This window comes from Argiope bruennichi, chromosome 9, assembly GCF_947563725.1.
Source record: "Argiope bruennichi chromosome 9, qqArgBrue1.1, whole genome shotgun sequence".
NCBI classification, from domain to species: Eukaryota; Metazoa; Arthropoda; class Arachnida; order Araneae; family Araneidae; genus Argiope; species Argiope bruennichi.
Window position 1 is genome coordinate 117,440,460 of NC_079159.1, and position 24,775 is coordinate 117,465,234.

The 24,775-nt window shown below is 28.9% G+C and overlaps 2 protein-coding genes across 3 annotated transcripts in view; both read left to right on the top strand.

Annotated features, from left to right (window-relative positions):
• Positions 1-7,651, top strand: part of LOC129984490 (abnormal spindle-like microcephaly-associated protein homolog) — a 44,942-nt gene extending 37,291 nt beyond the window's left edge. For both annotated transcript variants that reach the window (XM_056094380.1, XM_056094381.1), the window contains 4 exons: positions 1,261-1,447; positions 3,191-3,345; positions 4,859-5,011; positions 7,153-7,651. In XM_056094380.1, coding sequence (XP_055950355.1) covers positions 1,261-1,447; positions 3,191-3,345; positions 4,859-5,011; positions 7,153-7,407 — 750 coding nt within the window. In that variant the 3' untranslated portion in view covers positions 7,408-7,651. The remainder of the gene's footprint in view (positions 1-1,260; positions 1,448-3,190; positions 3,346-4,858; positions 5,012-7,152) is intronic.
• A 6,370-nt stretch (positions 7,652-14,021) lies between these two features.
• LOC129985066 (glutamate receptor ionotropic, delta-1-like) lies at positions 14,022-24,688 on the top strand. The gene is made up of 2 exons (XM_056094987.1): positions 14,022-14,073; positions 23,262-24,688. Exon 2 carries the CDS (start codon positions 23,480-23,482, stop codon positions 24,686-24,688), a length of 1,209 nt encoding a protein of 402 aa, XP_055950962.1. The 5' UTR covers positions 14,022-14,073; positions 23,262-23,479.
• Positions 24,689-24,775: the final 87 nt, after the last annotated feature.

The window sequence follows — 24,775 nt, forward strand, 5'->3', positions numbered from 1 at the left end:
AACTTCTATGCAAATCATGAACCCCCCTTGCTAAAACATGTTTCCAGTGACTCTCTCGAAAACTTTATACAGAAGGCATGTGAAACTGAACCAAATAGTATAAGGGACTCAGTTATCGACTTTCCACAGCTTTCTTGTCACATGCAAACAGTAGAAAGAGCTATGAAACTGGCGGCTGAATCAGCTCAAAATGTCTGTGGTTTAGTCGCAAGAAAAGGATACATAATAGCAAAAATTGATTCACATGTGAATATTACAAAATTTAATTTTAAAAAAGCTTATTGGGGCATTGAAGTAGAAACAAACATTTTGCAGCTGTAACATTTCTAATCATTGAAGATACAGAAGAAAGAAATGCAAAATTTAACATAAAATATATGTACATGTATGTAAAATCATCTTTTATAACATTATAGGAACAAAAAATATTTTATCAAAGTTTATAATTTTTCATTTTTTTCAAACTTTAAGTTTTTTAAAGTTTGGCACCTCGAGATATTGTATTGAAAACAGAATTTTTTAAATTTCTTTTTGAACCTAAAAGCTAACTTTTCTTCACTATTACTAAACTAAAATCTAAGAAAATTTTTTAAATACCCTTTTTAAAAGTTCCCTTTCCCCCCCCCCCCCCAATTTCTTAACAAATTGCAATCTTTTTTGCGGCACCTTAAGATAATGTAATATTGTAACCAAATTTTAAAAATTTGTTTTTGAACCTAAAAGGCAACTTCTCCACATTAGTACCAAACTAAAATCTAAGAAAAATTTTTAAAGGCTCATTTTAAAAATTTCCTTTTTTTTTTTTTTTTTTTTTTTTTTTTTTTTTTTTTTTTTTTACAAATTTCAAGTTTTTTTTGTGGCATCTCAAGATAAAGTAATATTGAACCCAAATTTTAAAAAATTGTTTTTGAACCTAAGAAGCAGCTTTTCTGCACTATTACCAAACAAAAATCTAAAAAAAAAGGTCATTTTTGCTCACCTTACTTAGCATTTTTTTTTGCTGGTTATGTGACTGAAGGTCCCCTAATTTTCTCTATAAGTTTGAGCAAAGCTCTCATTGCTCTTGAGAAAAGCATCAGATTTGGTTCAACCTATTTTTCAGTTAGATTGAGGCATTTATACAAAAGTTCATCAGTAAACTGAAGGGGAGGGAAAACTCTCCAATTTAATTAATTACATCTGGGCTGGGCATTTACTGCCTTGTGTAGTGATTGAATGGCCTAAATATGAAAGTAAGTGATATTATATTCTTTTTAATAGACTTCCTGGCGTGCTTATGCAGTAAGACGTTCTGTGACAGACAAGAAAATTATCCGTGCAAGACAGAACATCAAAGCAGCTCCTGCAGAGGAATATAATACTCTTGGATGCAAAACACAAAGAGCTTTGAAAGTGCTTCTGACAGATCAGAATATAAGAAACATTCTTACTGCTTTGCAAACTTTAAGTGAGAGATTTGTCCACTTTCTGATGTTTTTAAATTTGTTTTGCTTTTATATAGAAAAAGGAGTAAAACATTATATTCAGTGAATTTTTATCATGGAATTTATATTAAATGGTTATATTTTAGTCTATTTTTTAGGAGTTTGAGCTATTCAGTGTGATTCATTGTATCTGACATAACTATGAATGTAGAGAAACTCAAATGTTTGCGTAAAAAATATTAGAATTTTTACTAATTTCTTGAGAAATGGTTTAATTGTCAAAGATATTGAAGAGATAAATCATATAAGGAGAAAGATCATGAATTTTTTTTTAAATGCCAATTATAAAATTTAATTTTATAATTCAATATTTTTGAATTAATATTTAGGATTAAAATGATTAATTCTAAATTATTCTTAAATAAACATTTTTAGATGAGTTAGAAAAAGTAAACAGCATGAAGCTCTTAAAATTGATCTCTTCGAAATCATCAATGTTTTTATTATAAATTTTTAAAGGATAACAGAGAAAATAAAAACAATAATAAATGAATTTTAAATAAATTGAATCATTTTTTGGGAACTTAAAATAGACAACAAAATTTTGACATTAACCCTCTTTTTACTTTTTAAACAAAAGTTTTTAAAATCTATTTAACTCTAGATTTACAGTAGCCAGTAATCCAATTTAATTGTGTTTAACTTTTTTTATTTTCTTATTTATAATTTAGATATTTTTTGACTTTTGCATGCATGAATATTACATAAATTTAGTTTTATTCACTTTAAATGATTATTTTCATCAATTTATACTATTAATACTATTATGATACTATATTATAAATACTATTATAAATACTATTATGATTACTTCTTATTTTAACTGTATTAAAAAATAAATTCTCATTTTTCACATTATTGTTAAGATTTTCCTATCTATTTTCTTATGCTGATAGATAAACAAATGAACCTGTTGTGAAAGAGTTTTTATATTGCAGAAGTGGAAGTGGGAGGGGAAGAGGCGTAAGATACTTATTAAAATTTTCAAGCACCATCTTTTTAGCAGCTATTAATTTTCAGCACTATTAATTTTGTGCTTATATTTGAAATTAAAGGGGAAAGTGTAAAGGATCGTTTAATTTTAATATTTATTTGAAAGCTAACACTTTTGCAATTTTCTTCAATCTGAGTGCGAAATTAGATCTTATGAAAATCTAAGAAATTTAATCAACAAGTGTTTCAAGTCTGGACAGAAGCTGCTTATAATAAGGTCTAGGATTGTCATGTTAATCATGTAATATTTAATGAAGTGCAATTTTTGAATATTGTTGGTTTAAATTTCCTATAGGATAAGAACTTGAAATTGCTACATCAAAAGAAGGAAATTCATTACAAATATGTGGAATTTTTTTACCTTAAAAAAAATTTGGCTGTAACTTCTTTTATATTATACAAAATGTGTTTAATTTGTTGGGTATGTTAACATCAATATCCCTCCGACTTAACCAGTTTTCCTCTCAAAATAATATGTTTAATGCAAAACAGTATTCTTTACATGGACTTACAAAATAAAGCTTATGAATTGTTTTGTTCACTTCTGTGTAATGAAATAAAAAGCATTGTTTGATAGAGAAATATTATAGTAGTTTGTAAGAGTAAGCATTATCGTTAAACTTAAATTACTGTACAACTATTTTTAGATAATTTGTTCAGTATTTAGATATACTTTAGCATTATCATAACTTTTTTAATGATGAATTTTTTAGAGGTGTGCACACAGTTGTCTGCTGTTTGCTGTGAGCGTCTTCAACAATCTGGAGGCTTAGCAGTTATCATACACTTGCTTCGCTCGTGCAATCGAAGTGTTCCTCATCAAGAAATCATAAAATTTTCAACTGATATTTTATTGAATCTTTGCAAGGTAATTATTTTGAAAATTGAAATTTTTTTAGTCTAATAATTTCTACCCTCTAATTTAAAAATAGAAACGTTTAAATGTCAGTGTATCAAGTATTCTTCTTATAAACTTGTTTTTGAATAGTTTTAAAATGAAACCGAGTTTATACTTTTGGTTTCTTGATATAATTTAATAAAATTGCAAACAACTCTTATCATGTACACAGTTGTGAAACTAAATTTTTGAAAGTGATGAACAATACTTTCTTATGTAACATCAATACTATATAAGTGTCTTATTTCAATAAATATATACAGCTCATTTTAAAATATTCTTGGCATGAAAATTGTTGAAGTTATGAATAGTTCAAGCAAGAAAGTAAAATGATATTAAGGAATTCAGAACCTTTTGTTCTTTCTGCTAATTGGAATGGTGCATCAGTTATATCATTAAATGGTTAGATTCCTACTTCCCTAGCAGAATCAATTTCTCTTCAAATTAATATAGTTATAAAGAACTTTAAATCTTTTCTCTTAGTTATTGAGAAGTCATGAAAACTTTTTTATGAATCATCAAAAGTTGCATTTCCAGAGGATGTTTGAGGTTCCTTTTAGTCCTCAGTTTAAAAGTTAAATGTGACAAAAAGTGCATTTAATAAAGACAAACTTATTAAAACATTTAATAGAATATATAAAGTGCTTCGAAAGCTTATTAATTTATAACAGTCTATCTATACTGTAAAATATTTAAATAAAGAGTATGAATTAGTAAATAATCCACTAAGGAAAATAAATATCATCTCTTAAAAATGGATTTTATATTCAACACTTCTTAAAATGATAAGATAATTTTCATTATGTTTAAGTATATTGAAAAAAATTTTTATAACTTGTTTTTATCTTGTTACCTAATATGCGATAAATTGTTGGAAGCATCAGAAATTAAATTTTATTTGCAAAATTGTATGCTGATACATTGCATTTGCTGAAATGTTGGTTTTGTAGTAGGGTAAGGGTAAAATTAAAAATGTTTAAATTCATAGTGAAAAAAAAAGCTGTTTCATCAGTGTTTTTTAATAAATTTAATTCCCACTATAGTTTAATTGCAATTTAATGAAAAATTTTAGGAAAAATTCTTTAAAAATTATAAATTTTGAAATGCAACTACATAAATAAAGGATAAGTTTTATTTATATGAAATGATGAAATTATTTCATATCAAATGTTTGTTAGTTCAATAAATTAGTTTGTACAGTTCTTTAAATGAACAAAAGTTATAAATATTATCTGATTTGGTATTATTTAGCATCTAGCTTTTTCGCTGAAAATTTAACATTTGTTTTGTATATTTTAATTTCCAAAAATTAGTAAAAATGATCCTATTACCACATGCACATATATGAATAAAGTAAATTATTAAAATATAATTAAAGAATGTTTTAGCATATGTTTTAAGGCAGTGACATTATTTTACATTTTTCATGACAATCTTGATATATTGTAGATTTTTATGTTTAAATTTTTATTTTATTTTTTAGTACAAGAAAACAGTAGATTCTGTTTGGAGTGAGAAAGGCTCCTTGATTATTATACTTGATCTGATGAATATTTATCGAGAAAAAGGCTTGCCCATCTTTACAAAGTGTACAACTCTTTTTTGGATATTTTGCCAAGACCCAGAAAAAGCTGAAGTAATTAATGAATTTTTTTAATCAAAAGATACTTTTAATATTTTGCCTTTTTGATAAATCTGCAAATCGTATCAGGCAGAAAATTTATTTGAATTAAAATTTTATAACATATTTTTTATAAATGTATTTTATTCTAGTCTACTTCTATACAAAATTATGCAGAATGTTCCAAAAGAATAGAATAACTGTTTGTTTCTCTAAGTATTGCATTTGCTCTGAATTACAAAGTTTCATAACATAAGATAGGCATTTGAACACTTTAGCTTTTGTGGAGGTTGTTAATAAAAAGTTCAAGAAATTAAACATTTTATTTGATCCCTCGTAGTGTAAAAGTGTCAATTATTCAAATGTTTCTTTTACATTCTTTACATTTTTTCTTTTACATTTGTACACATACAAAGTTAGTGTTTCTTTTTTTATCTATAAAATTTACAGATATGCTTATTTCTAATTTAGATGGAAACATTTATTTCAGAAAGACAAATTTATTCAATGCAGAAAATCTGTCATATGTAAATATTCATTCATGAATTCACCATTCAATCATCATGACTTGGAAGCTGCACATTAATCATGCTTTGTTCAGGTTGATTGTTGCAACTTTATAAAATAGGGGAGAGAAATTGAATATTTAAGATATTTCGGAAAAATATTGGAAATTTGGATAAGAAAATAAAATTATTTGTTTACAGTTGTATGCATAATATTAAGTTAAAAAATTATGTATTCAGTAACAAGGAATATTTAAAGTCGTTTGTATATGTAAGTATTGTTAAAAGAATGAAACTGTACATATATGTGAAAGATGTTTATTTTGGACAAATTTCAATTACTGTGTTATTTAACCCTTTCTTAAAATTTAATGCCTGCATTATTTCTTCATTCTGATAATGTAATAACATCTAGTATGTGTATTATCGCTGAAATATACAAGAAAAGACTCGTGTATGAAATTAGTAGAAGTGGTCTGCTTGAGAGTTTCTCGCATACTCTCGGATTAAGGTCTTATATCACCACGCCTATAAAATTAAGCGCCTTGGTTGAGAATGCAAATGCCTTGCATGGCATTAGTGAACAATATTATGAAATATGGATCTAACATTTTTACTGAGTCTATCATGCAAATAAGTATTTTGAACGTCTTTTTGCTGACTATATGTCTGCAATTTTTGTAGATGAAACTTTCTGAATGTATAAATAAATGCAAAAGAAACGTTTTTCTAATTAACTTTTTTACATTTTGGAAGACATATTATTCATGCATAATAATATACGTTCCAAAATGTAATAAATATAATATATGTGATAAATTATAAATCTGCAAAAAAATTAAAATGCATTTATACAGTTGCCCACTTTATTTTAAAAAAACTTTGTAATAAGAAATATGCATTTAGATGCAACATGTGAAGAATTAATTGCTTGTTCCACATTTTTGGGACATTCTCTATCCAGAATTTTTCAAAAGCAGATCTTCAAGATTTTGATAAATTTTAACTTTATAGACCTCTGGTGTCTTACATTTTTGAGTTTTGTCTATTGGCCCATTTATTAATGGATGAGATAATATGAATATAAAAAGCTAGATATCTAGCATGTTCTCACACTAAAATTATAGGTTGTGTTGTGTGTTATAAGTTTGTGTATTTACATCAAATCCTAAATGGAGGCCCTTTTCTAAAAATGCTGACTTTGTGTACTTTGAAATTATGCAGGGGGTAGATTTATAGTGATATTTTTAATTTGCATTATCAATCTGTTTATTAAATATATTTTGCAACTTTATTTGCTTATATATTAAATTGTGGGTATAATTAATTTTTTTAATGCAAAATATTTTTTAAAGTGAGAGAGAGAAAACCATAATTGACATAACTGATTATGTTGTAATAAAATGACATATAAATATTTTCTGGTATTAGATTGTGAAGTATTTATCAGAAACTATGCTAATTTAGAATTGTGATTATTCATCACATAGCTGCGGTCATTTTTGAGTATGCTGATATTTTAAATGTTAATTTTTATGATGTTTTGCTTAGAAAAAAAACACTCTGGATCTCCAATAAATTTTGTGAAAATGATTTAATTTATTAGCTCATTTTCAAATGTTATGAATTGTTTTTAATTTTTATTTGCAGATGCTGAAGAAGAATTCAGAATTTATTGATCAAGTTAAAAGATTCTACAATTTGCTATTGAAAAGGAAACTGATTGAAGAAAAAAAAAAGGCTACAGCAGCAAGCTGTTCTCTGAGGTTGAAAAAATTCTCCACTGTTGATACTAGGGACAGCATTGAACCTGATTGGATATTGGGGCGAAGGAAAATGAGGGAATTTAAAGATTCTTTCACTGCAATATCAGCTCTCATGCAGTCTCTTGGATTAACAACTTAATCATCAGAAGTTTACCAATTTTTATTTTTTTATTGTATATGTAGACAATTTGACTTTTATTGTATTTGTAGAAATTTAAATTTTTACACTGATTTTCCTTTTTTACTTTTCCCGCTTTAATCATTTATCGAACTTGAAAGATCATGATTCTTCATTTTTTTAATGCAATTTAATGTTCATGCATGTATATTTATATGAGAGATATTTTTATATTTAATTTTGATTATGTATATTCCAATTTTAGCATCTGACAACATCCAATTTTAAATGCAAGTTTGTAACTGTTTTAAATTTCATTTTCTTAATAAAGTAATTTTTTGAAATATTTTTTTCTGGGTTATTTAACAGTTTTAATGCAACAATAATTTTCCTATTATTTTCGAATACTTTTCAGATGACAAAGACCAATTTAAGATAGTTCAAGAGCTATAAATTAATATTTAGGAATTAAAAGAATTCTGAAATATAATGTTTAAATTGTAGAAATAATGATACACTAGTTTTAATTATATCATTTTTAAGATAGGAAAAATCATATATAAAGATCTGACAAGGGCATATTAAGCTTACTAGAAGTCTAGAAAACTGAAATTCTTGATTCTTGGGGGGGGGGGTGAGAGCATCGGGCATGTCATTGGTATACAGCTAAAAGTGATTAAATAATAAAGGGGAAGAAAAAACTTAATATGTATTAGTTGTTCAAAATAACATTTCTGTAGCAAAAAAACAGATTATGCATATGATATGTTCTACCTATATTATGAATTGACAATATACAGAGTATTCTAAAAATGTTGAAAAATACTTTAACTTTTTACCTATTGAAAATAAATAGATATTATTAATTGCAAACTTGTTCCAAGTAAAACAAGAAATGAGTTCATGTGAACTGCCCTGCTATTAATTTTCAAAAAGCTGCATTAAAAAAAATTGGTTTGTCAGAAATTTTTTTTTTCTTTTCCTGCAATTACATTATTATAACAGAAATTAAATACCTGTATTTTTAAAATTGCCTGAAATGAATTTGATTGAAAATTAATGGAAGTGTATGTTAAATTTGAAAGATCTATCAATAATTAAAAACGAAAGCTTGCAAATTTTTTCTAGAATAACAATGCATTCATGAATTTTCTGCACTTTCATATTAAAGTAAGCTCTTTTTTACTGGGAATCAATACAAAGTTGCTCAATTGAGTTTTTAAAGGTTGAATTCACAGAAAATATTTTCTTTTAAATATAATGAAGTTTCTAACAATTCTATATGATGCCTAAGCATTTTTTGGCAATACATGAAAAAATTGGAATTTTTAAAAAATATATTATATACTTTCTCTGGGATCTATATAGAATGACCAATGCCATTTAAATAAAGTAAGAAAACGAAGGTATGATAAAGCTTTTATTTAAAAAATATTTGCATTTACAAAAATACAAATATATATTAGGTATTTACAAATACAATATGGTGCCTAAACATTCTAAAAAATACAATTTATTTAAAATACAAATATATTTTTGCATTCTACGAAAAAGGGTTGCCAGCTGTGTTTTGAAATCTGAACCATAAGCCACAAATACTTACGATTGGATATTAAACATGATTTGAGTGTTAAAGACAAAACTGAAATTCCTAATAGACATATACACTAACCTAAAATAGTCGGCACACTTCGGCTCATTTCAAAATCTGACAGAATCTTTGTAAAATTTTGATAAATCGTTAGCTTTTACTGAGCAAGAACCAGCAAATAAATATAGAAGATTCTAGCGGCGACGAATGCATTGAAGAAAATCCCCAAATGAGTGAGGATTTGTACAAGATTCTGCAGACTATCTGCATCCTCTTTGTATATGAAATATCTGATATGACAAACGAAAAAATTCAGTACATTGAGGGACAAATAAAAATGTTTCATACACAAAAAAGAAATGAAGTGTTGAAGTTTCAGTACATTATTCAACTAAAACTCATTAACAAAAGTGGGGGAAAAAACCCTGCTCTGATGGTGATAGGACATCAACATTGAGGTCCTCCATATATAGATTGACATAAGATTTAAATAGAATAAGAATTTTTTAGGGCACCTGATGCTTTTAGATTTGGTTTATTGACTTGGTATATATGCATAAAATTCTAAAACTCTTCATTTATTATAAAAAGTTTCAGTTCGGAAATGTCATTTTTATGTAATTTTTACTTATAAACATTAACCAGCAAGAAAGATCCCCTGAAATATTTCACATACACTTAATAAAGATGTGTGAAAATTGTTGGTATTTATTTTCAAATTTATGCACATGAATTTTTTGTATAGCAGTGAAACCGAGTATGCATTTTATACACTTTTTTCGCAAAAACTAATTAAAATTTGACACAGAACTAAAGCTTTATTAATAAAATTATTTACCGAATCCCATTTGTTGTATTTATGATTAATCGCGTTTACGTGCACGTGAATGTACCAACGGTCTTATATTTTACCACAGATGTTAAAACGGTGTATCAAAATTTATCCATCCAGGGCGTTGTTAGCGTACTCACTTTTTCTCAACAGTCATACTTCGTCGTTCTTCGTTCAAAATTCGGTAAAAATCTACAAATTTGGAGTTAAAATGGCATAAAATTTCATCTGCCTCGCTTAAAGTGTTTTTAAATTATTATGTTCAAAAATAGATAAACATAAATCCAAAAAATTTTTTTTTCGGACTCGGGTAAATCTGAAACACAGAATGTCTTCGCTCGAAAAATTAAGTTTTAATAAATTTTGTATCATATTTTAAATTATTTAAATTTATTAATTAATATAAGGTAATTCAGAAGTCAATAGCATTGATTTTAACTCTAAAACCGATGAAATATATTTTTGACAAAATTTTGCTATATTTACTCCACTATACGGCAGCTGATTCGCCCTTTTCATATTGTTGCTAAATTTCGAAAAGTTCATCTCTCTTTCTCTCTCTCCCACTATATATATATATATATATATATATATATATATATATATATAACAAGTTTTAAGGATAGTCGTGACCGGAGAGAGAAAAGACACGTTCGAATTTTAAAACTTCGCTTTATTCCATCCCGGGAGGCATAATTTATGGAAGCGGAAGCGACGAGGCACATCAGCACAGAACGACACAAGAGGAAAAGCTGATGAAGTATTTATCCCCATGATTCTATAATGTGAGATTTTGATAGGGATTCCTTTACACATGTCGATTTAAGTAAGGGAAATATAGGGATGTGCAACAAGGGGCACACTAAAATTCACTTTTTCCAAAACTGCAAACCAAATTTCATCTGTTTACCTCAAACTATTTTCAATTTATTTTTGTCAAAGTCAGACAAACCGATAGACTTTTTCCCAAAATGTGTTTTTTCGAACTCAGGGAAGTCTAAAACATCGAGATTTGTCTGAATCTCGAGTTCGAATTTTTTGACGATTACAATACTTTCTCTACACTTCGTATACAAAAAAGTAAATATGGAATGTATGAAATAAAGTGTATAGATTTATGTCTAGAATTGTTTCAAATTTCAGACCCAATTCACAACAGAACTGAATCATCAAATCTATTTTCTCGATGTATGGGAATATGTGAACTCTATAATTCAAAAACGCAAAATTTGGTATATGATCTCTTTAGCAACTCCGTAGATGTGAATTAAATTCCTTTCCAACAAGGAAGGCTTTCATAATCAGTTTCACCGTATTATGAAACATTAAACGTCCCAATTGTTTTAATATACGAGAAAGGTAAATATACAGTAATATAAAGGTAACGTAATATAAAACCGTAAGTTTGTATTATGTTTATACAAATTTATTTTTATTATATATAATTTTTATGTATTATAATGTTTATACAAAATTATTTTTATGTAATATAAAACCGTAATATACGGCTGATTGAGTTATCGAGTTCATATGTTTGTTTGTATTATGTTTATTTTCGCAAGAGCCATATATGGTCATGCTGCGCCAAGCAAATGATAAGATTATTAGAACATATCGAGTTCATACAATTGGACAAACATAGTTTTGATTTCTTTTTACAGTTTGATTAATTTAGTTTAGTTATATTAACGTCACGTTTTAAAGCAACATTAGGTTATTGTAGGACGGACCTCGTACTTTTGAATCGCGGTCGGATGATGAGGACAATACCTCAGCGGAACCACCTCTTTAAACTTCCACACCACACCAGCGGGAGGACATTTTACAGTTGGAAGAAAGTGAAGGACAGAGATTCGAATCTATGATGATCGTCAAAGTCTCCAAAGCGAATTTTCGTATGATTATTATTCTTTCTTTATATAATACTGATAACAATACGGATATAATTTCTTTATATAATACTGGTTTGCCTGGTATTGCACCAAATTTAATTTTTTCATGTAAAATGTTTATAATATAGAAATTCCTTTTAAATGAAGTATGATATGGACATTTGAAGTCTTTAAAAAATGTATTGAATAACTATGCATTGAAATTAAAAAAAATAGAATTAAAATAATTCAAAATCTTAACGTTGACCAACAAAGGAGAACCTACCTTCAAATTTTTTTATTGCAAAATTATCTGCCTTAAATTTTTTAAAGAATCAATAACAACTGAAAGAAAAATCGCAGGAAAATGAAATTCGGATTTTTGGAAAGGTAAAAATTTTAATTTTATAATGCTGTAAGAATTTTTTAAAATTTAAATCACAGTTTCTTTCGAAGTTTTTGTGGAAGAAAGACAAAATAGTGACTAATTTCTCACAGCCTGAGGAGGCTACTATTGTCTTATATCTGGTTCATTTCCTCAGAAGAGTTTTGCCGTCGTTTAAGCAATTGATTTATACTCACTTTTAAGCTGAGCTGGTAACTTTTAACAAACATAATTTGTTCCCGAATTCCTTGTTAGGCAAAACAATTTTTTCCATAGGAATCCATGTAAAATAGTACAATACGTCCCATTTCGGGGTGAAAAATAACCCCTCAAATTTATAATTATTTTTAAATGCATGCTTTTTTTTTACAAGAAAATGTCTAGATATATCTGTCTCTGGTTACATTTCAAAGTTTAGCGAAAACGAGAGAAGACATTATTGTTAAATGAATTACTAGTGCGCATAGCTATTGCCTTATTACAGTAATGGTTCTCCATACACGATGGAATAATTTCCCATGTTTGCAGCATGTCCTATATATCACTGAAGATTGTAGTAGATTGTTGTGGCTTTTATCTCCTCCTCTTCTGACAAATCTTCTTCGCAGCTTTTTACTGTGACACAAAATGTATAACTCTCCGGTAGTTCTGGCTATGTTCTTTCATCAGTTCATCGATTTCGTTGCCACCTCTAGTGCCATAATATTGGGCACAGATAAAATCTCGTCGAGTAAGGCTCCACGGATAGTTGCTCAAACTCCTCGGAGTTACGTTTGACAACGCTATCCAGCCAAAACTTCTATATAAATGTAAGGACTCTCTTCAAATAATCGCTCAACTGAGACTGATACAGACCAATCCGGCATGTGACGTCACGGTTCCCCTTGCCACATGTTCTGCGAAACATCGATCGTTAAGCGAGTCACTTTTCAAAATTTTGTTTTGCTCGTTTCGTGAATAACTCGTTAGGCGAGGTATTCATTAAGTGATATTTGAGTGCGTTATTAAATAAATATATTGAAAAGAATGAAAGCTTGCGAACATGTTATGTGAAAGAAAATATAAAACAGAAATTTTAAAAACAGTGGTAATTCAATATTAACATTAATTTTAATGCATTTAATTTTTTTTTGAAAAAATTAATAATAGTTGAAAGGATAGGATGTAATCTATCATTTGGTTGTTTTTGTCTAATGCAGACAGATTTTTATGTTGATTAGTTAAATAATTTTTTTTCTCTATGTTTTACTGTAAATCATTTGATAACACTTATTATCACTATGCTGAATGTCAATAATTATCCAAAAAGGTAATATATGTCAAATATGGTAATTACTAAATATGCCAAATATGTGCATTTTAATTAATAAAATAATAGTAAAGAGAAAATGATTTTAAATATTGTTGTTTTTATCATTATACGTTTCCCACATCTTTGGAGCAATTTGTAAGTTTAAAAAGAAGGACTAGTCTATAAGTACGGAAAAAAGATTTCTGGAGCTAAAATCAACAAAATAGTTGAACGCTTTTTCGATGCATATAATAAACTAATAGTTATGCTATTAAAAAAAGATTTATAACCAGGAATTGTAAATACATCTAAAAATATAAACATTTATCTAAACAATATTACAAGTACCACCTATCTCCCCTAGAGATATACTTCTATAGGGGAGATAGAATATATAAATTGTAATAGAAAATCTTCAAGTGGAGGTGAGATAAGTCTATTTAAGTATGAAATTATAGAAAATGAATATCGTTCGGAACCGCACTCGAATTTGATGTCATCTTCACAGTAAGCGAATAAGATGTGGTTTAAAGAAAATCGATTTTCTTTCCCGATTAATCGATAATCATCACAACCTTACTTAAAAACGTTATTTCTTAATTAGAGACATTCTGTTAGCTAATGCCAGAAAGTTTCCATTAAGAAAGAAGACCTTCAAAAGTGCGGAGATGCATTCATAGTAGATTTCACGCATAGGATGCAACTTTTCCGACATAAGTAAGTAAAATATTTTATGCACTACCATTGTTTTAGTTTTTCAAAGCTTTTTCAAAAATGGTTATTTGTTTGACATTTAATATAACTAAGATTATTGATTATTTTAAATGAAATATTCAGTGGAATAGTGTTCCTTAACATCTTGATCTACGATTTTACTTATCTTCATCTAATTAGATGATACATTCTATTTGAGACATTTATTAATTATTTCTCCTATGATGATATAATGGCATATAAGTGAATTTGCACTTTAAATTACTTAATACTTTCTCTTCATTGCAGATCTACAATTCAGTTATTCGGTGCGTGTATCAGAATCGCCATTTTAAGTAAAGGAGTTAAAGAAATAAATTTTAAAATATAAGAGTTAAAACATCGACAATGACAATATTATAAATTCCGTTAATATAATGTTGATGTTAGTAAAATGCTTATAACTCTTCAATGGAATCGATAACTTTTCGTATAACTTGTTTTCAATGAAAAGGAAATTGTAGAATCTCTGATATAAAACCAATTAGTTTCGTTGATGTCAGATGAAGCTGCCTATCTCATTAAGAATTCGTAGAATAATTCGGTAAGCCTTCACGATTTTTTTTATTCGCTGAGGGTGAGAATTCATCTAATCGAATTTAAGCCCGTATGATTATGATTTGATTCTGAAAAAGGAATTCATTCACGCCGTTTACTACACTTCTGTTCTAGAGAGATTCTTAACCATTAACAGAATTGGAACTGCTTCAATAAAAACAGTAGTAGTGGTATAGTATTCTACGTACCATGTACGTATGATAAATATGATATTCATACTAGATGCATAGAATATGGTGTACTACGCACAAAGAGAATGAAAATAGTAATGGCGTAATATCCTGCGTATCATATGTCTATGATGGATATGATATTCGCACTATATGCTTAGAATTAGGTATTCTACTCACTAAGAATAGAATAGTAGCATTCTACACATTCCACATCACTGATGATTATATAGAAGGACTATAAACGTTTCAAATTTGCTTGTATGTTGTATTGCCTCCTACTGGAGGGATTGTACCTTTGCCGGTACCGGCCCTCAGGAATCAACCTTATCTCTCATCAATGCTGCCGCAGCTCCGGTTATTCTGATTTTTTTTATGTGCATCAGGGTGGATCGTAGTAGTTATGTATGGTTTATAAACATCAAACTTCTACCTATAATATAAATTGTGTGAGGGCTTAGATGTTATGCAATAATGAATCTTATAAACAAATAACATTTTCTAAAAGCTATGAAAATAGAAAATAATCTAACTATATAATTAACATGTTGATTAAAATAAATGTGCTAAAATGTGAAACTAAATTGATTAAGAGAAGAGCCTCAAAACGCTTAAATTGGCAATTGTTGCAAAAGTATTCAAACGAAATTTAATGAATAGAAGAATTTTTATTATCATCCCAAAGTTAAATTTTTAACATATTGACTTAAATGTTTCGATTTTAAAATGCACTACGTGTACGCGTTTGCAGAATCAAGACTCGCTTTAGTTGTTGGTGTGCTTTTGCTATTCTCAAAAGTACAAACGAATTTTCCCTGAAAACTGATAACCGCTTTAAAAGACTCTCTTACTTATTCATTTGTTGAAGTTTTAAAATTTTGTTTACAGTTTTATTCATGATGACAATACTCTGCTTTAAAATTTTTAGAATTTAATTATTAGATAATTGATTCATATCAATAAATCAATAAATTTTGATTTCCTACGAGTGGCATCATCATGTAACGAATTTGAAAAAAAAAAAAAAGAATGATTTCAAAATTTTTTAATATTTATGATAAAGAGGTAAGAAATAAAAGACTCAGAAAGCAGAAAATAATTTAAATAAGAATTGTGTCAACCTTTTAATCTATACATAGTATAAAATAAAGTCTCCTCAAAGCGTCTGTATGTTTGAAAGAGAAAAACTCGAGAAATACTTAACTTGGAGATATTTGTACCATTTTATAGAGAATTTATTGGGAAAGGTTTTAGTATATTGAAGTAATATCAAAGTAAAAAAGGAGTTTTATAATTGAGATTTTAATTATTTTCCTGCTACGATTCGAGCATGCGTAAAACAGCAGTATCTGTTTTACGCATGCACTTATCCTCGCATATGCGAAAATCTCAAACTACGCATACGCAAACAGCAAAAGCTGTGGTATGCATATACGATACATTTCTTTCTTTACGTCTGATTTTAAATAGAGATTCAAAGCTCATTATGCCCCCCCCCCCAGAAGGAAATTCAATCTTGGCCGGAGTGCATTAAATGCCAAGTAATTGCGTACGATAATGAAAATGTAAAGGAAAGAAACGTTCGGTTAGCGAATATCAGAGAAAGAATCTCCACACTTAGGGAAGGAGGATCTTCTGTTGAGCGAAGTAACCATCTCTCTTTAAATCGCACTGCAATTGAATTACAGAGACAGAATGAATCTCTTGAGGAGCGAAGTGATCGCCCAACCAATACAGTTTACAAAGAAATATTATGAAGCAACCTGGATTTTATTTTCATATCAGATTACACAGAATTGATAAAAAAAGTTTGGAACAATGGGTACAATGATTTATTTGTATATTTTTAAATTCTAAAACAGCTTTTCTATTGTATATTTTTAGTGAATTGTCTTGTCTATGAATATATCATATTTTTGCCTTTTCAACAGTCTAAATATTTCTAAATGTGTGCTATAAAAATTATATTGTAGTTATTTTTGATGATTTTTAAATATATTTTTTATGTTTGTTTGATGTTGCATGACATGCCCAAATCAGGTGGAAGCTAGACTTAAGCTTAAAGTCAATTTTTCCTCTTGGATGTTATGCCACAGGCAACGCTGTGCGGGTACTGTTAGTATAACGATAAAAATGAGTTAAAAATTTTTTCTCTGTTTATTTCATAAACCATGTTCTTCGTGATATTCATTTGTTCGTTGGAATCGAATAACTTTTTTTATATGCTTCTGCTTAGCTGAAAAAGGCATAAATGTGTGAAAAACTTTATGCCTTCTCTTCTTTTTATAGAAAATAAAATTAAAAAAATATTAGAGATAAATTAGAAGAGAAACTTCTAATTACCAAAATTAATTTACATGGATTGCTCGTAATAATTAGATAGCTCTGGTGCAGTTTTTCTCCGTTTTATACATTCTTTTTTCTTTCTTGTAGTCTACTGAAAAAAGCTACGAAGTCTAGTCTCTAATATTTTCTAGCAAATTACATGTTAGTATTAGCATACTAGCAATAGCAAAACATTTATAAAAAAAAGAATTATTTTTTCTTTTCGTAATAGGAAATGATCGATTTTTTTTTAAGCTAAAGGAGAAAAATTTTGTTCTATGTTTATCTCTGACAAATGCCCATTTTTAACAGATGAGGGCATTTTTAGCCACTCTCAGATCCCATGGCTTTCTGATTATGCTACCGAACTTTTGTCATGAGGCCACTAGAGCTTTCAAATGATTAATGATTGGCACTCTTCAACATCAAAAAGAACTCTGGAGAATTGGCAAAATAAAAGAAAAATTATTTTTTTAAAATAATATTAATAAACAAAGAAATTATAAATTATGGATTCATGCAAGGATATTTTCTTAGAGTTCTGTAATTCGAATACAAATAAAGCCATGAAAACAAACTAGGAAGATTACTGGTATTCAGATGATGACATCCAAACATTATTTATCAGAGCTTTTAATACATTTATGATGTTAATTCGAGAAAGCTTACTATTGAATCTATAATAAGACCAATTGCAACTAAAAATACCATTGTTTTCATTCTCGTAGGTTGAAAAATGTAATACAGTATTTTAAGTTTCATTACGTATTGTCTAATATCCAATACAGGACAGTAGATACAGTATCTGTTATTTTAAGTTTCATTTTCTCGAAATTAAAAACTGGTATGTCAAAAATTCTTTTTTATGATATTATATCAAAAGAAGGCATCAAAGAGGATATATATGTAATAATATTGTAACCTCTTAATTTAATCCAAATTAATTTCCAAAACTTTATCTTAATTTGGCCCTTAGTAACTTCATTCTAAAATATTCTCTTATTTCGTGATTCAATTCCACTTTCGGTTTAATTAATTCCTCTGTAAAAATAATGCGCCACCAGTACTACGTATCAAATGAAAGTGATACTTCCGTTACTCTTCTCAAGATCAACATATGTATTTCCTTGGAGAATGGCCAGAAATCCTATGTTATATAAGACTAGTGATCATTTGTTCGTCCCTTTTTGCCTTCTTTCTTACTTCTGCTTTTGTGCGCGCTCTGCGTCTTGTAAAAAATCATGCCTACTACTCGGAATAGAATCAAACGAAATTAAAGATACAAAGTATCTTCACTGCTTGTTAAACCTGCTGCTTCAAACAAAATATGTTACATAATATTTAGCCGAAAGGATTCGAAATCCATTACATATATATAAAGTATTCGTATTAGAAAAATGCAAATTATTGTTCTAATCTATTCCTTTCAAATTATCTGATGGGGAATTTTTCGCCCACAAACCAAGCAACTATTTGGGAATTCAATGAGGGAGTGCATCGTAGGTTTGATATCTAGAGAACTACATCCATAACATTACCAAAACTTACTTTGCGGGAAAATGTCCATTTGGTTTCAAGAAATCACAAAATAAATTATCCTTTGTATACACGCGTAATGTTTTTACTTTCTCGCATACAACTATTGTAATCACCAAAAAGTCGAAATTTTGACGAACTCAGCATTTCAGACCACCCGAGACAGAAAATTTGGGACTTAATTCCACATTTTAGGGATGATATGTATCTATCTGTGGATAACTCAAAAACGATTTGAGCTAGATGAATGAAATTTGGTATATGGTCTTTACACCGAATTTGCAAACCTCTATCAAATTTTGGAACGAAATCCATTCAGAAGAAGTCTGGCTACCGAATATTAGTTTATACGATAACTACACAATGAAAAAAGCCAGTTGGATAAAATTTGCTACACATTAAAAATATAAATTAGGGATACTTATGGAATTTGAGACCAAACCCTTCGAGGACATGCGCGTCATTTCTTTCACAAGCACGGAAATTTGCTTGTCAAATTAAATGTCAAATTTGGTTTTAATTGGTCAGATAAAAGACGCTCAAATACACATTCGGTATTCTGGTAAATTTACGCATATCAGTGATTAATCACGAAAGATCGCACGTTTATAGCCTCCTTTGTAACTATTATTCGTTGAAAGCAATTAATAATACAAAAGTACATTTATTAGAGAGTATATGCGAGAAAGTTTTTGTGCAACCACTTCTGCTGGTTGCTAGAGTGTTAAAAAATGATTGACAGTGAATAATATATATGAAAATACTTCGTAAAAGGAAATGATTTGGAATAAACTTGTTATTAAGTATGATTTACGCATATTTGTAGAGACAACGTCTGTTTTATCCAGAATTGAAAAGAATTCTTAATCCGCTTATGCAGAATCTTTGTATATCTCTTTAAAACAAATTCCTTTTTCTTTGATAGTAACGTAGTTCAAAAGAATTTTAAAATCGTGCAATGAATAGATAAAAGACAAGTCAGCTTATGTAAATGCATTTTACAGTTTCTTAAATAAACAGTTTAGTTAACTCTGAATATATTAAATGCCGGTAGTTAGTCAACACTTCAATGTCCATTGGTTTGTATCCGAATGGCTAAATAATTAGTTTCCATGGCTGCTAGCTTTTCCCTCTAGTTTATGTAACTTTTGCACTTTGCTTTAACAACTTATTTGCAATAGAATTTCTAAATAAATGTTCTCTTAATTTATTTGCTGTTTATTCAACAAATCTGATTTTGCGCGTTTTTGTCTTTGCAATAAAAAAGATTCATAGTCTAGTTTAAATGAAAAGAGATTTGCATAAACGTTTTATTTAGCGGTATTTAAACATATTCTTACGATAACGATATACAAACTCGAAATTCTTGCTATTTTGCGTGAGTTGTTCGGAATGTTAAAACTTGAAACTTTTGGCCACATTTTAATAGGGAATCGTGTGACCAAACCGGGTGTGATTTCCATCTCTTTCGATTTTTAAATGTAACAGAAAAAAAATAAATAAATAAACTCAGAAAAATACGTCCCCAATAACCGAACCGACTGGAGAACTGATTTAATGGATGCCTTTTTTGTTGTAAAACTGAAAACTTTCGAAACATTTTTATGGAACATTTCCTAAACAAGTGCGATTTCCAACGCTTTTATTTTTATATGAAACTCAAAATGCCGATTTTGAAAAGTATACGAGTCAGTGTGCGGTGGTTGAAAATGACTGCCTTAATGGATATTTGTTGTGTAGTAAAAGTTGAAATACAAGACGCGTATTTTTTCGGCTTATTTAAAGTAAAAGGAATCGAAACATTATCGCAAAAGTCAGTTTCTTCAAGATGAATAATAAATGAGAACAAAAAGTATCAAAAAGCATTATTTTTTGATGTTTTCTGTGTGGATACTAAGAACTGTCATTCCTAAATTTGCATTCGAGTTTTACCAGAAAAACAAAATAAGGAGGTAACCAATTTCAACTGCATTTGCACCGTGGTCGGACTCTCATACACTTTAATAAATCTAAATGTTGCTTCATTTATTAAATAATTAGTACTTTAAAGAGCTAAAAGTAATTGGTAGATGGAAAATAAGAACGGTTTGAGTAAGTGTTTCTTTATTATATTGATTCTTTTTCTTATTACTTTTGTCAACTGAAGATAATTCCCGTTAATCCAATGATTTTCGCTTAATCAATACATTGAAAAATGATGCCAATATTAAAGCTATGATAATAGGCAAATAAAAATAATATGATATTTAGAAAACTGCATTCAATCGTTATTATAAGAACAAGCTCCTTCACATTTAGTAGCGGATTTCCGTCCAGGCCTTTAGGCTTATTCTTTTATGCCGTTTTACGTTTTTGCAATTTGTTTTTTAGCTTCTTCAGTTCCCTGCCTTTTTCTCCAACCTTTCTCTTTTGAACCTTTCAGATACTCATTTAATAGTATTTGATTCTTAGTGATACATAATGGCGATAAAAATTCCTTGAAAGTGTCTAGGATTTTGAATATTTCTGAATTGTTTGTTGCGACTGATTCTTTCCTGGCAAAGGACTGGAACACCGGGGCATATTTATAAATACCAAAATTTCTTTTCTTGAATAGCAAATGCAGATTTCGAAATATCGATTCTTAAGCCAAGAAAATACAATCATTCTTGAACTAATTTAAAGCGAATTTTGAGTTCTTCCTTGCTGCTGAATACCATAAGTATACTGTTTGAAAAATTAAAAACAAAATCCATTTCTCTGAGAACCTCTTGTAGAAATCGTTGAAATATTGCAGGGACATTTTTTAAGTCAAAACTCATTGCATTATATCCATTCAAACTAAAATGTGAGATCATGGTTGTCGTTCTTAATTTGCACATTTTAATTTTTAACTGATTAAGCTATTATAAAGTTTAACAGCTCATTTAACAGGATATTTTTTTAATATTTATAACCTTTTAACTCAAAAATTGTCTCTTAGATTAATGGCTTTTTATTTAAACAGTATATTTCAACTCCTTTTTTCTCCCTTTATTCGGAAGCAAATATAATTGTTAACTTTGGATAACTAACATTTTAACCGATAAAATTGTTGTTGTGTTCCATGTCAAAATATTATTTGACTGATCTAAGCATCATCAAGAAGAAGGCAAGACATTACAGATTTAAGCAAACTGGTGAAATCCTGTGAATTTTGAGATCAGTTTATTTTCATCGTTTATTACAGAAGGAATTAGCGACATGTTTCTATAAGAAAAGACATTAAGAGAGTCAGATTTAATTTTAGAGAAAGTCATAGACTGATGCAAAACTCCTGAATTGACTTAACTTCAAGCATAAACAGTTCAATGCAAAGGTATTGATTTTATTAAAAGACCAGTGCCACAAAAATTAGCAATATCACATGAGGCGAAGGAGAATTTTAGAGACAGATATACAACCGATGACAACATTCAAAAAGTAGAAAAGGCAAGAGAATTAGTTCCTGATGGAAGAGTAACTGAAAGCATGTGATAAGAAAATGTCCTGACATTCCTGCAATAATTTCAATCATTTTTTTTGGTGTTTGTTGTTATAAAGACGTGAAAGATTAGGCGATAAATAAATGGAATGAATGACAACGATGTCTATTATTTGCATTTTATTGATGAAAGTGCAAACTTTTATTTGGTGCAAGAATATATTTCATTATGTTATGCTATTGCTTATGTTATGTTAAAGCTTATCAAATGAAATAAAAATCGCATTGTTCAATGAACTTGAGTTGGAGATATACATTTTTAAAAGTATGTAACAAATTACAAGTAAATGAAAATCTACTTTGGAGTTGCTGTAATTCGATGAAGTATAAAAAAAATTAAAATGTTTTCTAATTTTTTTTTGTAATTTTTAGAATAGAAAAAGTGCTTTGATGAAAAATATTTATTAACTAAACAATCGAAACCAAATTAAATTCATGTAATTATCATAATTGGTAACGCCAACAACAATACATGGGTTCATGTACAACAATCATTACGGAAAATAAAGTATCGCCTTGCAACATGAATGAATCATAAAACAATCCGGCGAATCAAACAAGGCTGATGCTTCATTATCAAACTATGAAACTGATTTGATTTTTATCGGATGAAAAATATTGTAACTAATAAATAAAAGCATTAAAAATTTATTAAAATTAGCCTAAAAACGGTACAAGATGGCAATTTAAGATTTTTTTTGTACCAAACAAAATTGGTATTATTGAAAAATATTTAAATTTTAAAATAGTGTAAAAATTATTTTTGTGGGATAATTTTTCAGGTAATTATCAAAAAAAAAAAAAAAAAAAAAAACTAAGCTTTGTTTAATTTTTAATAAACTGAATTTATTTTTTGGAATTATTTATTTTATGAAAAGTTAACAGTGATTTTCTTGTTAATAGAAAATTAATGGTGGCCAACATAATTAATTAGCAGCTAAAATTACATTACAATGACAGTATTGTTTTTAGAATTTTGTATTTTTAAGAGATTATTATAATACAGTTATTATAGAGTCATATAAATACATTTCTAAGGGTTATTTTTTTTTTCTTTCCAGTGCCGAAAAAACATACAGATAAGTGGAGAAAATGTTACAGCAAAAAAGCAAATTCGAAAGTTCTTAATTAAAAGCTGTGAGCCAATACTCGTCCATTCATTTCTCTTGATCACTTTTTCATCTATTTCAAAAGTTTATCAGGACATAAAGTTTCTCCAGTTTGAAGTATAAACATAATTACTTTCACGAAGACGCTAATCACGGATCCGAATCCGAACATGAAATTTCCAAAGTATCTGAAAGTTGCTACCACCACAGCTGGATCTTCAAAAGTGATAGAAACAGAAAATGGCTATATAGCTACAGGAATCGACATCAAGCTGCTCCAACTTTTGGCTGAAAAACTTAATTTCGAATATACTATTTTTCTGCCAAAGGATGACGGCAGGTATGGAATACTTTACGAAAATGGATCTTGGACTGGTGTCACGGGGATGCTGCAAAGAGGTGAAGTGGACATATCAACACTTTACTCGCCGATAATAGAGGAGCGAATGCCTGTGTTAGATTTTAGCCTTCCTTACTATACACTTGAAAAAACATTTGCCACAGACCTTCCTCACCCTCAGCCTAATTATACAGTCCTGTTAAGGCCATTCCAACTTGATGTTTGGATAGCACTTGCGACATTTCTAATTCTCCCAATAATTTTAGATAAAGGGGTTTTCCAAAGACAGCAACTTTCAAAGCCCTTTACAAACCTGTTTAAAAGAGCACCACCAGAAATGAGAAATTCTGTAAAGCGTAGAATTTTGTATGGATCTTGGCTGATGTTCCAGACCATTGCGCGATTCGTTTATACATCGGTAGTTTTGTCTTTCCTGACTGTTCGTCCAATGCCGAAAGGAATTAAGACGATCCCGGAACTTGCCGAGGCTGTCCGAAAAGGAACTTTCAGATTCTATGTTCCTGCGGGAAGCCTCAATGCCGAATTCTTGGCACAGAGCGACTCCGAAGACTTCCGAACAATTGGATTGGCGATACAGAAAAATTATTGGATGGAAGTTCTCGAGTACAGAAACGAGAAAATTGGAGAAGGAAAAGCCATTGAAGGAGCTCGCGCCATTTTTCACATAAAATATGGGAAACCACCCTTTTCTACTGTTTCTGTTGCCGACGATTCGTTTGGAATTTGGAGCGCAGGGGTAATGATAAGAAAAGGATTTTGTTGTTTGGAGAATATTAACATGGCAATATTGAGAATCAATAATGGCGGACTCTACCAGAAAATATTAGATGACGAAGCTTTTCAGCAGCAGTATAAGCTTTTTTCGAGAAAATTACCTGATTCAGGTGTTAGAAAATTAGGGCTAGAAGAATTGTCAGGGAGTTTCTTCTTGCTCATGTTAGGCTACATTATATCATTTTTGATATTAATAATAGAGCGAATTTATAACCGATGCACCAGAGAGGAAATGCAACCGTAATGGAGATGAAATTATGTTGTAATGCAATATAACATTTGTTTTTAAGGAAGTCAATTTATTTTATTTTATTTATTTGCATTTTCTTAT